This window comes from Dioscorea cayenensis, chromosome 14 (genome assembly GCF_009730915.1).
Source record: "Dioscorea cayenensis subsp. rotundata cultivar TDr96_F1 chromosome 14, TDr96_F1_v2_PseudoChromosome.rev07_lg8_w22 25.fasta, whole genome shotgun sequence".
Lineage (NCBI taxonomy): Eukaryota > Viridiplantae > Streptophyta > Magnoliopsida > Dioscoreales > Dioscoreaceae > Dioscorea > Dioscorea cayenensis.
In genome coordinates, this window is record NC_052484.1 from 6715335 (window position 1) to 6728393 (window position 13059).

The 13059-nt window shown below is 38.1% G+C and overlaps 1 protein-coding gene across 1 annotated transcript; it reads left to right on the forward strand.

Annotated features, from left to right (window-relative positions):
• Positions 1-10993: 10993 nt before the first annotated feature.
• On the forward strand, positions 10994-12113 carry LOC120275261 (transcription termination factor MTEF1, chloroplastic-like). Its single transcript, XM_039281783.1, has one exon. It carries the CDS (start codon positions 11069-11071, stop codon positions 12014-12016), a length of 948 nt encoding a protein of 315 aa, XP_039137717.1. The 5' UTR covers positions 10994-11068; the 3' UTR covers positions 12017-12113.
• Positions 12114-13059: the final 946 nt, after the last annotated feature.

The window sequence follows — 13059 nt, forward strand, 5'->3', positions numbered from 1 at the left end:
AGGCAGCACGCCGTGACAAGCATGTCTGAGGGACCGATCCACAGATAGTAAATCGTGATAACCAACCCTAACGTAGCATTTCAACAAAGTACATTTTAACCCAGAAATACGGGTAAAAAGCGATACTCCTCCTTTCTCAAATACCAATAAAATCAAGTCACCTTTTGGAAATTTTCTTTGGAAAATAATACCTTTACTAAATAATTCCCCTTGCCAGACAAGATTAACCAGGCTTGAGAATAGCTAATATTATAGCAATATTCCGCCCATATCTAGAAAAAGTCACCTTCTAGAAAACCACACTATGCCAGTCTAATACCTTACGTTTTACTAGTATAATTGTCGGAATTTCCCGAGGATAATATCCGAGTACCGCTTATGTATTTTGGGTGAATACATACATATACAATTTATTAAAAGAGTTATCGTCGATGCATTCTGGAGAAAATACATATGGAAGCATGTAGAAATATGTATGTAATGAGAGTGTATGAATAGCGAAACAACAACCTATATATATGTATATGTATGTATATATATGTATATATATATACTATATATATATATTAAAGTAAGATTAATAATTTTATAGGCAATGACCATATGTCATCATGTGTGTGAGAAACGCATACATCTAGAGTGGGGAATTATGTAAACAAAACACACGTTGGTTGATAGAATTAGTATATAGTAGAGATCGGATGATTAACAGTGTCTAAGAAGCATATACAAAGTAGAAATAATTCTTCAAATATTACCAAACAATAACCTTAATAAAGCAGTGCGGTGGCTTCCATGCTAATATATATTTTACCACATCAAATTATTTTGTAGAATTTGTATACGCGACCTGCGAGCGTTAACATTAAAAGTGTCAACTTATAGCACTTATCTTCTTTAACACCCTGCCAGGTTACTACCAGCCTAAACTCCTCGATGATTCCGTAAGTACTCAAGATTCCAAAGTCGATAAAATACAAAATAAACTCATAACCTTGCACTAAGCACAGCTTAAAGACGCAAAGAAAAGGCCAACTTAGCAGAACAGAAATATTCATGAAGTAAGCGCAATCTACCTACTGAATCAATTTCCCAAATAGGCTGAGATTGAACCAATTTTAATTAGACTCGATTCAATTTAAGCAATTGTCACTCTAGCCCTAAAAGCGCACTACCCAATTCCACGATTTCACATAATCTCTCTATTTTACTCTAAAACACGCTCCTAAAGCACCACATGCCCAAACAGTATTCAAATACAAGTATATAATATATTTATATACACCATACCACATGATAAGCGTTATTCAGCTATATATAACCCTCCTACCACCCTCATGGCCACCTTACAGCTACTAAAACCATAAGTAAGTCAATTACATGAAGAAAATGAAGCATGTCTTCATTACTATATCTTCTCTTACACCTACCTAAGTAGCTAAATAAGTGTGTTATGTACAAGTAGATGCAAACATTCATTAAGGGCTTTTCTACTCATTGTTAATTAAACATAATGATCAAAGGGATCAAACCCTAGACAAGATGTAAATGAGAATTCAAGATCACCATAATAACAAAACTGAAAGACAAAGCACAATTAGAAAAGAAAAAGGGTCTTCCCTCTAACCCATGAAACACTAAAGGCTGATTACTGCTCTTGAGACATTATAAATCCATACAAAAGTTTGAGTATCAATATTTAATAGTTCAAGGATCAATTAATTGAGAAGTTCTTCACGGAAAAATCAATATTAGAATTAGATAAATTTCAACTAATGCTAATTCAAAAATTCAATACTAACAAAACTATCTAATATAACCATCTCTGTTAGCCAAATACTAAAACAAACGATTAAAACATAGCATCTAAAATGTTCAAGCACCTAAATTTATGCAAGCCTTAACACCATTTTAATAACATTAGAATGCACCATGTAACAAACGATGTATGAAAATATGCATGCATACAAAATCCAACATCAATCGCACACTTTATTAGTGCTATAAGCCTCCTTACGATGGCATAACCATCTAAATACATATAAGTAATCACCAAGAATTTAGAGAATGAAAACAATGTTAAACACGGGAATAATTCAGAGCATAGATTATGCTATGTGTTTGGAAACCAAGCCTTTAAACTTCTCTTATCCTTGAGATTGGTTAGGGTGATATTGGAAAAGGAAAAAGGAAGAATGACTAGGCGGTGAGTGGAAGATGATGATGATGATGATAATATTGTTAGAGGAGAACTCCTGAGGCTTTTCTCAGTTTTACAGGATAAATGATGCTCTTCGGAGAGGATTGGTGAAATGGAGGAAGGAGGGAGAAACTAAACCACCTCTAAGGTATAATGATGATGTTTAAAACATTGTTAAGACATAAGCAAAGATTTTAGCGGCATTTAGTCAAACATGAGTGGTCAACTACCTCCTCCACCACATTCACATGTCCCCCTTTGTTTTCAACTAAAGGTTTAGTATCTCGAGTATCTCGATACTATAGCGCCATTTCTACTATGAAAGAGCTACAATACTAGAATGTGAATCTGATGTCATAGTCATCACTATAGTAAAAGTCACAATAATTTTTACAATACAGAGCTATAGTCGTCAACAGTAATGATGTAAAAAAATGATGCTATAGTACAAAAAGTCAAATTACGACTTTACCCTCATCGTAAAGCCCATACCCAAATATTCCACTGCAATCTAGAAAGTTCCAAGATACTCCAAAACATTACGGAAAAGAATTAAACAAAAAGTTCTAATTCTTGAGTGGTCTTTACTACAAATCAAATAGACCTAAGTAAATATTATATAGAAATTGTTTGGTGTGTAGCCTCTCATGAACAAAAATTTTTCTATAAAAGTTTTAATATGATGAATTATCTTAATATATACACCAATGTCTTCCAAACTATCCAATAATTATCAATATATGCAATCAGAGTACTCGAATATATCATCTAATAAAAAATAATCTTTAGAGTTAGGAAACCAAACTCATTAGGAGATATTACAAGTAGATTAAAAAAAATGTTTTAACCAACAGGGGACGGTTTAGTTGGTAGAGGCTTAGGGCCACAAGAACTAGTGATTCTAGTATAAATCTTTGTGGATACAAAAATCTCTACTGGAAGAGGTCTCCCTTAATAAGCTTTCAATAATATTACTCTAGATTAATCTTTGGGGTGTGTGGATGTCAAGATTGGAGTGGGAGTGAGGGAGGATTGGATGCAACCCCTTGTTTGGGTATACATCAATGGGAGTGAGGGAGGATTATGGAGGGAGTGAGACTCACCGATGTGAGTGAGTCTCACTCACCACATAATTGAGGGGATTGTAGGGGGATTGGGCAACTTTAATATGAAAATGACTAATATGCCCTTATATATATATATATATCATGTTTTACAAGGTGTTTTTAATTGTTTTGATTTTTTTATTACATTGTTGTTCTTATGCAAAAGAAATAATTGTTATAGTTAACTTCTTTTATTGGAATTATTTTTAATTTAATTTGTAATTAATATTATTAGTTAATAACTAATTAATGATAGGGAAAATTACTGTTCACCCCTCGTAATTTTCAAAAACTTCCCAAAAACCTCCAACTTTTACACACCCTTTGATGCCTCCGTTATATTTTTACATTCTTTTAACCCTCACGGTAGGTTGAAGTAGGTTTTATGATATGAAATTCTATTTTTGGCCTTACAAAAGGAGGGAAAAATGGCGCCCATCATATCATGTCCAAAAATTTATTCATAGTTTTGCAATGCCTCCCGCTGCTTTTCTCAAACAAAGTTTAGAAGGCTCATATCTTGTTGTTCTTGTCCTTGTTCTTGTTCTTGTTCTTCTTTTTCTTCTTCTCATTTTGGTGTTTTAAGCGCGCATTCTTTTCTTTCAGTGCGTGTATTGTGGGGTTCGAGAGGGCATAATGTCATCTGCCTGCGTATGCGACCGCTTGTGACGCAATCGACGAAATTGCGGATGAGAAGGTAAGTCGGGCATTCTAGACGTAAAAGAGGATTGAGTCTTGCGTCCGAGGTCCGCGAGGTGCCTTGTAGCCATCGCTAGTTTCTCGTCACAATCGCAGATCGTCGTAATGAATCTGTTTGCCGAGTAGGCATTATGTATATGTATATACTTTTATTATTGTTTTAAATATCAACTTTATATTTAAATATATCTATTACAGTTTAAATATTTGCTTCTCTGTTTAAAGTTTTAATTTATCGTGTAAAAATACATTTGAATCCGCTTAAATTATACAATGCGACCGTGTCTTTGGTCCCCCAAGCGTAATTAATACACACTCGGTTCCCCAAGCGTTTCCACTCCCGGCCTTCATTAAAATCGGAAGCCGAAGCGGCAGCAGGCTGTTGGATTTTGCAGTATAAATGGGAAGGAAGAACCATTTCATTGAACATACAACCACTCTCCTTCTTCTTCTTCTTGTGTGATGGTCATCCTGTCGAGTCAAAAACTTGGTGTTCACAACATTCGCTCCATTCAAACCACATTTTTTAGATCAGAGACTTTTTACAGGATGTGTCATGATTGTTTTCCTCTAGTACGTCATCCATAAACAACCTATAGGTGAAAACTTGCTTTTTCTTGACCAAGTCGAAATGCTCTACGGGTAAGCAATGACGGAAGTGTGTTTTGACTTTGTCAAAAAAAGAAGATTTCACTTACAAGTTGATTGTGGATGATTACCAGAAGAAGGCTCATCACATATCCTTTAAAAAGGACTTGATCTAGAAGAAAATGTGGTCTGACTGGAGCAAGTGTTCTGGACACCCTATTCGAAGGTGTACTTTGACGATTCCGAGGTCCGTGATGGTTACGTCGTGCGTTCAACGGAGAGTTTGAAGCTTAAACAGAGAATTTTTGTATTGCCTAATGTGAACATTCTATTTTTTTCAGAGGTTTGTATATGTCATTGTAATTACGTTGATATTTACTAAGAAAATGAATGTTGTATTATATTGTCTTACGTGAACATTCTATTTCTATCAGAGATTTATATTTTAAGTACATTTCATTGTAATTACACTGATATTCAATAAGACAATTTTAAACAGAGAAAATGAAATTTAAACAGAGAGAAAGAAAGTTAAAGAGAGAAAGTGATAATTATACACTAAAACCGAATGTTTAACATTAGCCGATAATGAAAATGAAAACAAAACAGAACCCTAGGCGATAATGAACTCTGCGGACTTCAATATCATCCAACAAGAACAGAACCTCAAAACGAAACAGGATATTTACAATGAAACTGTCGCCGACTAGCCATTGTAAAACAGCTGATTTTTACAAAGAAACAAAGTTATTTGTGTGCCAACTTTTCATTTTTAAACAGAGAAAACATTATTGTTACAGTTAATACATATATTTAAGTAGAGACGTTGTTAGTTTAAACGATCGAAAGTTATTTTTGCATGTGACTAGTTCATCTTAAACTGTAACATGGATATTTAAACAATAACGTTGATAATTAAACAATGAAACTTATAATTAAACAATGAGAGTGCAAGTTAAACAATGAAACTGGATTGTTAAAGAAAGAGTCAAGTATATAAATATAGATACATGTAAATTTACATTGACAAAATTTGTCGTGTTCTTCGGAAAAAAATGAATTGAATTTAAAACTGGTTTTACATTTGAAACTAAAGAACGTATACAATGACTATGAACCCGCTTCGAACACTCCCCTTTAGCAGTGATGCCGGTTGCCCTCCCCTCCTTAAGTATACGGGAAACATACTTTAATCGCAGATAAGGGACGTCCGTCTCACGGTAGTCAGTAGCTTCTCATCGGGCGAGTAATGCGCTCGATAAACCGCATGCTTCCTGTCGTGGGGTTTCGTGATCGTGAACAAGCGGGAACTGCGAGTCGCCAACTCGCCTCAACTCCATGTTGATACAAAGGTCGAATAGGTTTCATCTGCCGAGGTATACAAGTTGATATTATAATGCCGATTATTTACGAACACTATTACTCAAACACAAATTATTAAAAGCACTTACCATTTCTAAGCGCTTTTTATCGTATTCCTCGCTTTGGCATGAAGAATAATGCCTAGTATTCTTGTTTGTCATTGTCAGGGCGACGATGACATGGAAGTGGCCACTCATAATTATCGGGAGGATGACAATGTCAACTTCATGCACGTTGCGCGTGGCATCTCTGATCATAGCCATAGTGGATTCATGTGCGTCGTCCTGCTTTGACATGAGCAGAGCCCGAGTGGTGCGTGTGATGGAGGCGCTGCTTATAACGATATGGCACTCAGCTCATCGACTTTTGCAATATACATATGAAAGTGTCCATCACATCGTCTGCAACCATCTCCTTCCTCTCAAGCAGGTCGAATAGACTAGACCGTGTGGTGCTGACAGAGTCATTCTTCCACAGCGAGCAGTCTATGGTTGAGCGGAACATAGATACAGTAAACAATATTGTAAAATATTTAAGCTGATACAACAAGATTTAAAAATTCTATGTAAAAATATTTAAAATGTTAATGATATAAATTAAATGGTAGCGATTATAATAGTTAAAGGTTAACATCTATATATTTAAATGCTATATTAAATGTTTGAATATTAGCGTAATACTAAAAGGGTAACATGTAATAGTTTACATGCTATTTGGGATAGTTGAACGTTAACGCTCTTACTTAAATGGTAACATATAATAGTTTAAAACAATACCATAAAAACTTCAAACTTACTTGTCCATAGGGGCGGGTTGAGGAAGATCCTTATCGACTCCTCGCTTGCTACTTGTTGAGGCAGCGATTAGCGACGTATTTTTCTTCTTCGGAATGAAGACTTTCCCGAACTTCTTCTAATTTTTATTGGCATTGTTCTTCTCTCTCGTCTCCATTTCGGTGACATTCCCTTCCTTCGATGGGGGCGCATGGCCCGGCATCAACGGGAGACACTTCCTTACATGCTTCTTGTTGTTGTGGGATTGGTATGCGCCTCGATCGCTGGCAGCGATCGGCCGATTGAGTTCCACCGTGACTTGAGTTCGTTGAGGATAGAGTCAGCGACCTTCTCGGCATGACCACAGCAACGGCATCAATGGCGAGACCAAGCGTTGGGTCGGTTGTTATTCTTCGTGGATTGTGTCCATCTTTGATGCGACTATCAAGCGCCCGGTTCACCGGGTTCATGTTGTCGTTAACAATAGAGTCAACGATCTTATCCACAGCGGCAATCTCAGCGTCATCTGCGATCTCCTCCACCTTGATGGGCATGTCATCAACAGTAACACCATCGGCCATCCGATGGTCTTGCTATTGTTCATCATCAACGGTGGTTGAGGCGGAGAGCATTATTGTTTTCCTCTTTTTGCAAGCCTCTTCCATTGAGGCCGCCTTGAATAGCCACCTCGATGATGTCCTCGTCGTCGAATTCCGGCCAGTCCGTCAAATCTGGTACTTCGTTTTGTTTGGAGGGAAGGCGCGATCGATTGTGAGTGTGGCCGACCTTCCAGATGCCTCGACCGAATGATAAGCCGGGGGAATTGATCATCAAAAATCTGACGACTGCGGAAGAGTTCGCGATGACATCCCTCGCCTAGTCTTGGCTGGGGGCTCTGCTGCGATCGAGGTGCCACGCAGTCGAGCCCAGGGGTGGCGAGGGGCTTCTCGGCCTCGAGGAATCGTGCAGCGTTTTGGACTAGAAGTAGGAGGAAAGCGAGCGTCGGGCGCATGGAAGAGATTGCTCAGTCTCATCTTGCCTTGAGCACAGCGGTTTCGAGACAATAGCATCACAAGCGGTTGGCCCAAACAAATATTTCTTCATCGACGTTCAGTCGGAACTAGCTCAGAAAACTAACATGCGTAAACCAAACAATCTTAGTGAAATCATTCAGTTTAAACAATAAAAACTATATTTAAACATGTAACTTATATATTTAAAGCGTTATAGCGTATTAGATTAAGCAGAGAGAACAAAATATTTAAACATTAAAGAAAGCGGTTTTAAGCGGTAGATGAACAAAGTTTTTGAATTATTACCTCTTTTTCCTTGAGGATGACAAACTGCGTTTCTATCAGTCAGCTTTACTTCGGTAGAAAGTATTTTCACACGTAGACGAGCATCCTTGGGATCTCTCGAAAGCGGACTTTCTTTCCGGTTCGGTCATCTCAGTAAAACGAGATGTTAAGCGCCGACCGTACGACCCTTAACATACCCGGTGTTGATCTTCTTCCCCGCATCTAGATTGCACTCGGCGGGACTTGTGGAATGTCCTCCGCTAAGCCACTTGTCGTCGCTTCGCCCGTCACGTATCACCCCATGGCGGGTAGATCATCGACATAATCAGCGATCCGATTTAGGAACGGCGGGGCGTATGTTGGGAAGAGAGTTGTACCGGGAGAGGTATACCATCGATAGTTTGACAAAATTTTCTTCTTCTCCCTCGATAAACGAGTTCTTTGAAGAGTGCTCACGATGGAATCTCGTGTCTCTCATCGTTTTTCGATAAATACCTCTCTTGAAAGGCGGCGTGTTTTCTTCTTACGAAACACGGTGAGGTCTCCATCGCAGCGAGACCCAAGAGCGAGGGCCACATCTTCGAGCTGAAAGTGGCGATACTTTCCCGATCCACGAATTTATTGGTGCGGCTATTGTACCTTTGCAGCTAAAAGAATCAAGAAGGGCCCGTTCTTGGAATCTGACTTCAACTCGATGAAATGCTCGAGCGGTGTCCTTCGGATGATCTCCCGAGTGTCGAGGGATCATGTGAACTTTCAATTCACCTCACGGTCTCCCTCTAGGGTGTCATGTAGCATCACTCGATTAACTAGATTGACCGCCCGTAATCACAAACTGCGATGATAACGAGCACGTTCGGACATCGATATTCACAAATTGATAAGCGGAATTATAAGTTGTTAAGCGAGTAAACTCTCAATTCTTAACATTGATATCATTTGTTAAGCAGAGAACTATATTATTAAACAGGAGATACAAATAGTTAAGCGGAGACGACAAAACTTAAGCGGTAAAAGCTCATTATTTAACGTAGACCTCATTTTTACAACTTCAACCATATCAATCGAAAAGGGTAGCGTAGATTATAAACATTACACAAATCACAACAATCGAAAAACCATTTCGATCGTGTATACAGACGAAAATGTAAAAACAAAAACAAAAAAACCCTAGTCAGAGATCTCCCCTCATGGACTAACAAAAACCCCAGCCCGATCAGTCCCCGATGCGAGCTTCAATGTCTTCCAAGAAAAAAACAAAATCACAAAAATAAAAATCGAAAAAAATGTCTCTTACGTAGCATGAATAATTAACAAAAACCATAATCAATACTTTAGGACTCACAGTGATGAAATGCCAAATATTTCGCGAGACTTCTCCTTCGAGACGCGAGTGGAAAGGAAGAAGTCTGGAGACGCGAGTTAAGAGAAGACAAATGGTCGGAGACGCGAGTTGAGAGAAGACAAGCAGTTTGTAGCCCTAAGAAAAAAACCCACCTACTTCCTCTCACTGCAGAAATGGGTGCGACCCACGACTTCCGTCGAGAGGCATTTTTCGTCCATAAAATTTAAAAATACTCCGTTTAATCGTCTATTCACGTACTTTGGGGTTTTGAAAAATCATGGAGTATAAAAAGGAAGGGGTTTTTAGGTATTGCAAAAACTATGGGGTTTTTGTGCAATATGGCGAAAGTTTGGGAGGGTTTTTTGGCAATTCTACCTTAATGATATTATTACTTAAATCTAAAAAAATTAGAAATGAAATTATAGTATTATAAAAGTTAAATATTTATTTTTTTGATAATTAATTATTTACGTTTTTTAAATATTTTTTTAAAAAGATATAATTAAAAAATAACGGATTATTATATATACAATAGTATTAGTTTTGTATAAAGGGCATAAGTGTCATTTTATCATATTTACTTTCTTTACTTTTCCCATTCCCAATAAATTACACTCTCCAAACCTTACCAACCAAGCACATTCTTTATTCTCACTCCTACTCCACTCCCCCTCATGTCACTCATATCACATTCCTCCCTAAATCCACTCCTTGACAACCAAACTCCCCCATGGATTCTAAGTCTAGGATACCAATGGTCAAAGGACAAAAAAAAATTTAGATGTCATTATGTTTATGCAATTAAGCCAACAGAATTAAGAAGAATTTCATAATTCCAATCATTATTAGTCATAAGCTTATAAAATTAAACCCACTATTATAATAATAGGTTCTAATTATAACTTTACATGATGAACCTTTAATAATAAGATTATTAAACATAACCGAAAACATGCTCTCTCAAGAAAAAATTCATGAACTTTGTTTAATTTCTTCAAAAAACCAAGGATTACAACTTATATAATACCAAACTAGATTTTTATTATCTTTACGAGGGTTAAAGAAGATATCCAGGGTGTGGTTTATCCACCTTTTTATATATATATATATATATATATTGGGAATAACTTAGGTGAAGATAGATAGATGTAGTTAGTGTAGTTCACCATTGGATATTTGACACGTAGTATGAAATGAGTAATTTTAAAAAAGTACGAACATTATAGAAAAAGTTATTATCTTTTATATATTTTTGGGACAAATATTATAATGTGAATGATGAACTACACTAACTATATCTATTTAACTTCACTTATTAAAGTCATTCTCTATATATATCCCTGTATGTATTTATTTATTTTTTAAATTACTCCCCCCAATGTTTTTTAAATTAAAATTTTATCAAAGTTCTCACTCGTGGCCCACCACAAACCAAAAAAGACGTGGCAATCATCCGAGCAGCAACCTTCCGCCAGCGTCAGCACCCTATCAAAATCAAACCAATCATCATCCCCCACGTGTCAATCGCTTTGAACGTTTGTCCTACACCAATACAATCGATCTCCCATCCTACCTTATCTCCACAAAATATATATATACATTTTTTTAATTCATTATTTATTTTTATTCCCTAAAAGGCCCCATTCTTTTTCTCACTCCGGCGAGCCAATGTAGAGCGAGAAGAGATCTCCATTCCAATGGAAGACCTCTTCCTATTCTATCCCTCCTCCACCCTTCGCCACCTTTCCAAATTCCCCTTCCTCGTTCCCAGAACACCCAAACCTTCCCAAAATGCCCCTCGCCCTCGTCCTTCTCTTCCAACCCGAGGCCTCAGCCTTTCCGTCCCTTCCCTCGTCTCTCTTCCCGAAAAGCCCCCCAAATTCTCCTCTCTCTCCCCCGCCGCTGAGAAGCTCGTCTTTCTCGAATCCCTAGGCATTGACCCCTTCTCCTACCGTCCGATCCTCTCCATCCCTCTCTCCGATCTCAAATCCACCGTTGATTTCCTCCTCTCTCTAAGCTTTTCCTCGCCGGAGATCCGCCGGATCGCCGGCATGTGCCCTGAGATCCTCGCGTCTTCACCATCCGATCTCGCCCATGCCATCACCTTCCTCCTCCGCGAGGCCGGAGTTTCCGGCAGCGACCTCCGCCACGTGATCAACCGTCGGCCACGCCTTCTCGTCTCCTCTGTCGCCGGCCGGCTTCGCCCAACCCTCTACTTCCTCCAAATGCTCGGGATTTCCCACGTAACAAGACACACCGACCTCCTGTCTTGCAGTGTCGAGGAGAAGCTCATCCCTAGGCTGGAGTTCCTCGAAAGATCCGGGTTTTCATCAAGAGAAGCTCGGGCGATGGTGAGGAGATTTCCGCAGCTTTTCTGCTATAGCATTGAGGAGAACTTGAGGCCAAAGTTGAGATTTTTATTAGAGAAAATGGAGAGAGGGTTGGAGGAGGTGAGGGAGTTCCCGCAGTACTTCTCGTTTAGTTTGGAGAAGAGAATAAGGCCCCGGCACATTGCTTGTGTGGAGAAGAAGGTGGTATTGATGCTTCCGGCCTTGCTGAGACCCAAGGATGAGGAGTTTGCTTCGCGATTGGAGGTATGTGTATCTTCTTCGCCGCCCATGAGGTGTTCACCGCTTTGCCAATGAGATTTTGGGTAGTGGAATGTGAATTCTTTTGTTGTATAATATAATGTACATTACTTTCAATTGAAATGATGATATGGGAGGATGATGTTTCACTAGCGCTGAATTTTCCTTGATGGGTAATTTTTAGTTGTGGAAATATGAAATTGATCACAAATAGCTGTGCAAAGTATAGTGTAGAAAAAAAAAATCATGTGTGGTATATTGTTGTGTGAAGAGAAGAATTATTTTTTCTTGATCCTTGGATATTATTCTACTCTTCTTATAGGCCTTCTAGTCTTTGTCTCAGTTGAATTGACCAAGTGTTGCATATGAATTAGAAAAAGAATGTATCCGTTGAATCAATCTCAAGAACGCCAGCTATAGTGCCTGTTAGTTAAAAAAACAGGTAATTTTCACCAATGGGGTTGGTCCGAGCGGTAAAGGCTTGGCTTGCTTAAGTACTACCCTGTTTTTGCAAATAACACCTGTTGGAAGAAGTTGACCCCCTTGTAGAGCTCTTAGTACCTCACCCTGAATTAGTTTAGAGTCCACGGCTGGTAGGAAACTTGTGGATCACAGACTAATAAAAAACTAGTGATTTTGTCACCTTCTAAGGATCCAATCTTCATTAAAGATAATTCTTCCTTGTAGGCTCCTGACTATTTCTATTTGGCAACAGCAAAGTTGAACCTAATTAAGATAGAAAACAGAAGGCAATGTATTTTGGTTGAGAAAAGACATGCAATGTATAACTGATGGGATCCCTTAGTTTACGTAATTGGCGCTGAAGCAATTAAGCACATTTCAGATGCAACCCATATAATTATTAAAGATTCTGTTAGTCTTCAATAGTAGTGTTACAAAATGGAAATTAAAGGTGTGATGCGGATAGTTTGTTATGGTTCATAATAGAAATGATTATCTGGTGTAAGAAATCAATAGGGTAAGCTTAATGGAGACGTTTGGATACTGCATGCACATGCATCTGTTTTAAAAAAAAAAAAAAATTAACTGCCTGTTTTGATACTTCTTAATTTTATCTAGCCCAGATTACTTGATATCTG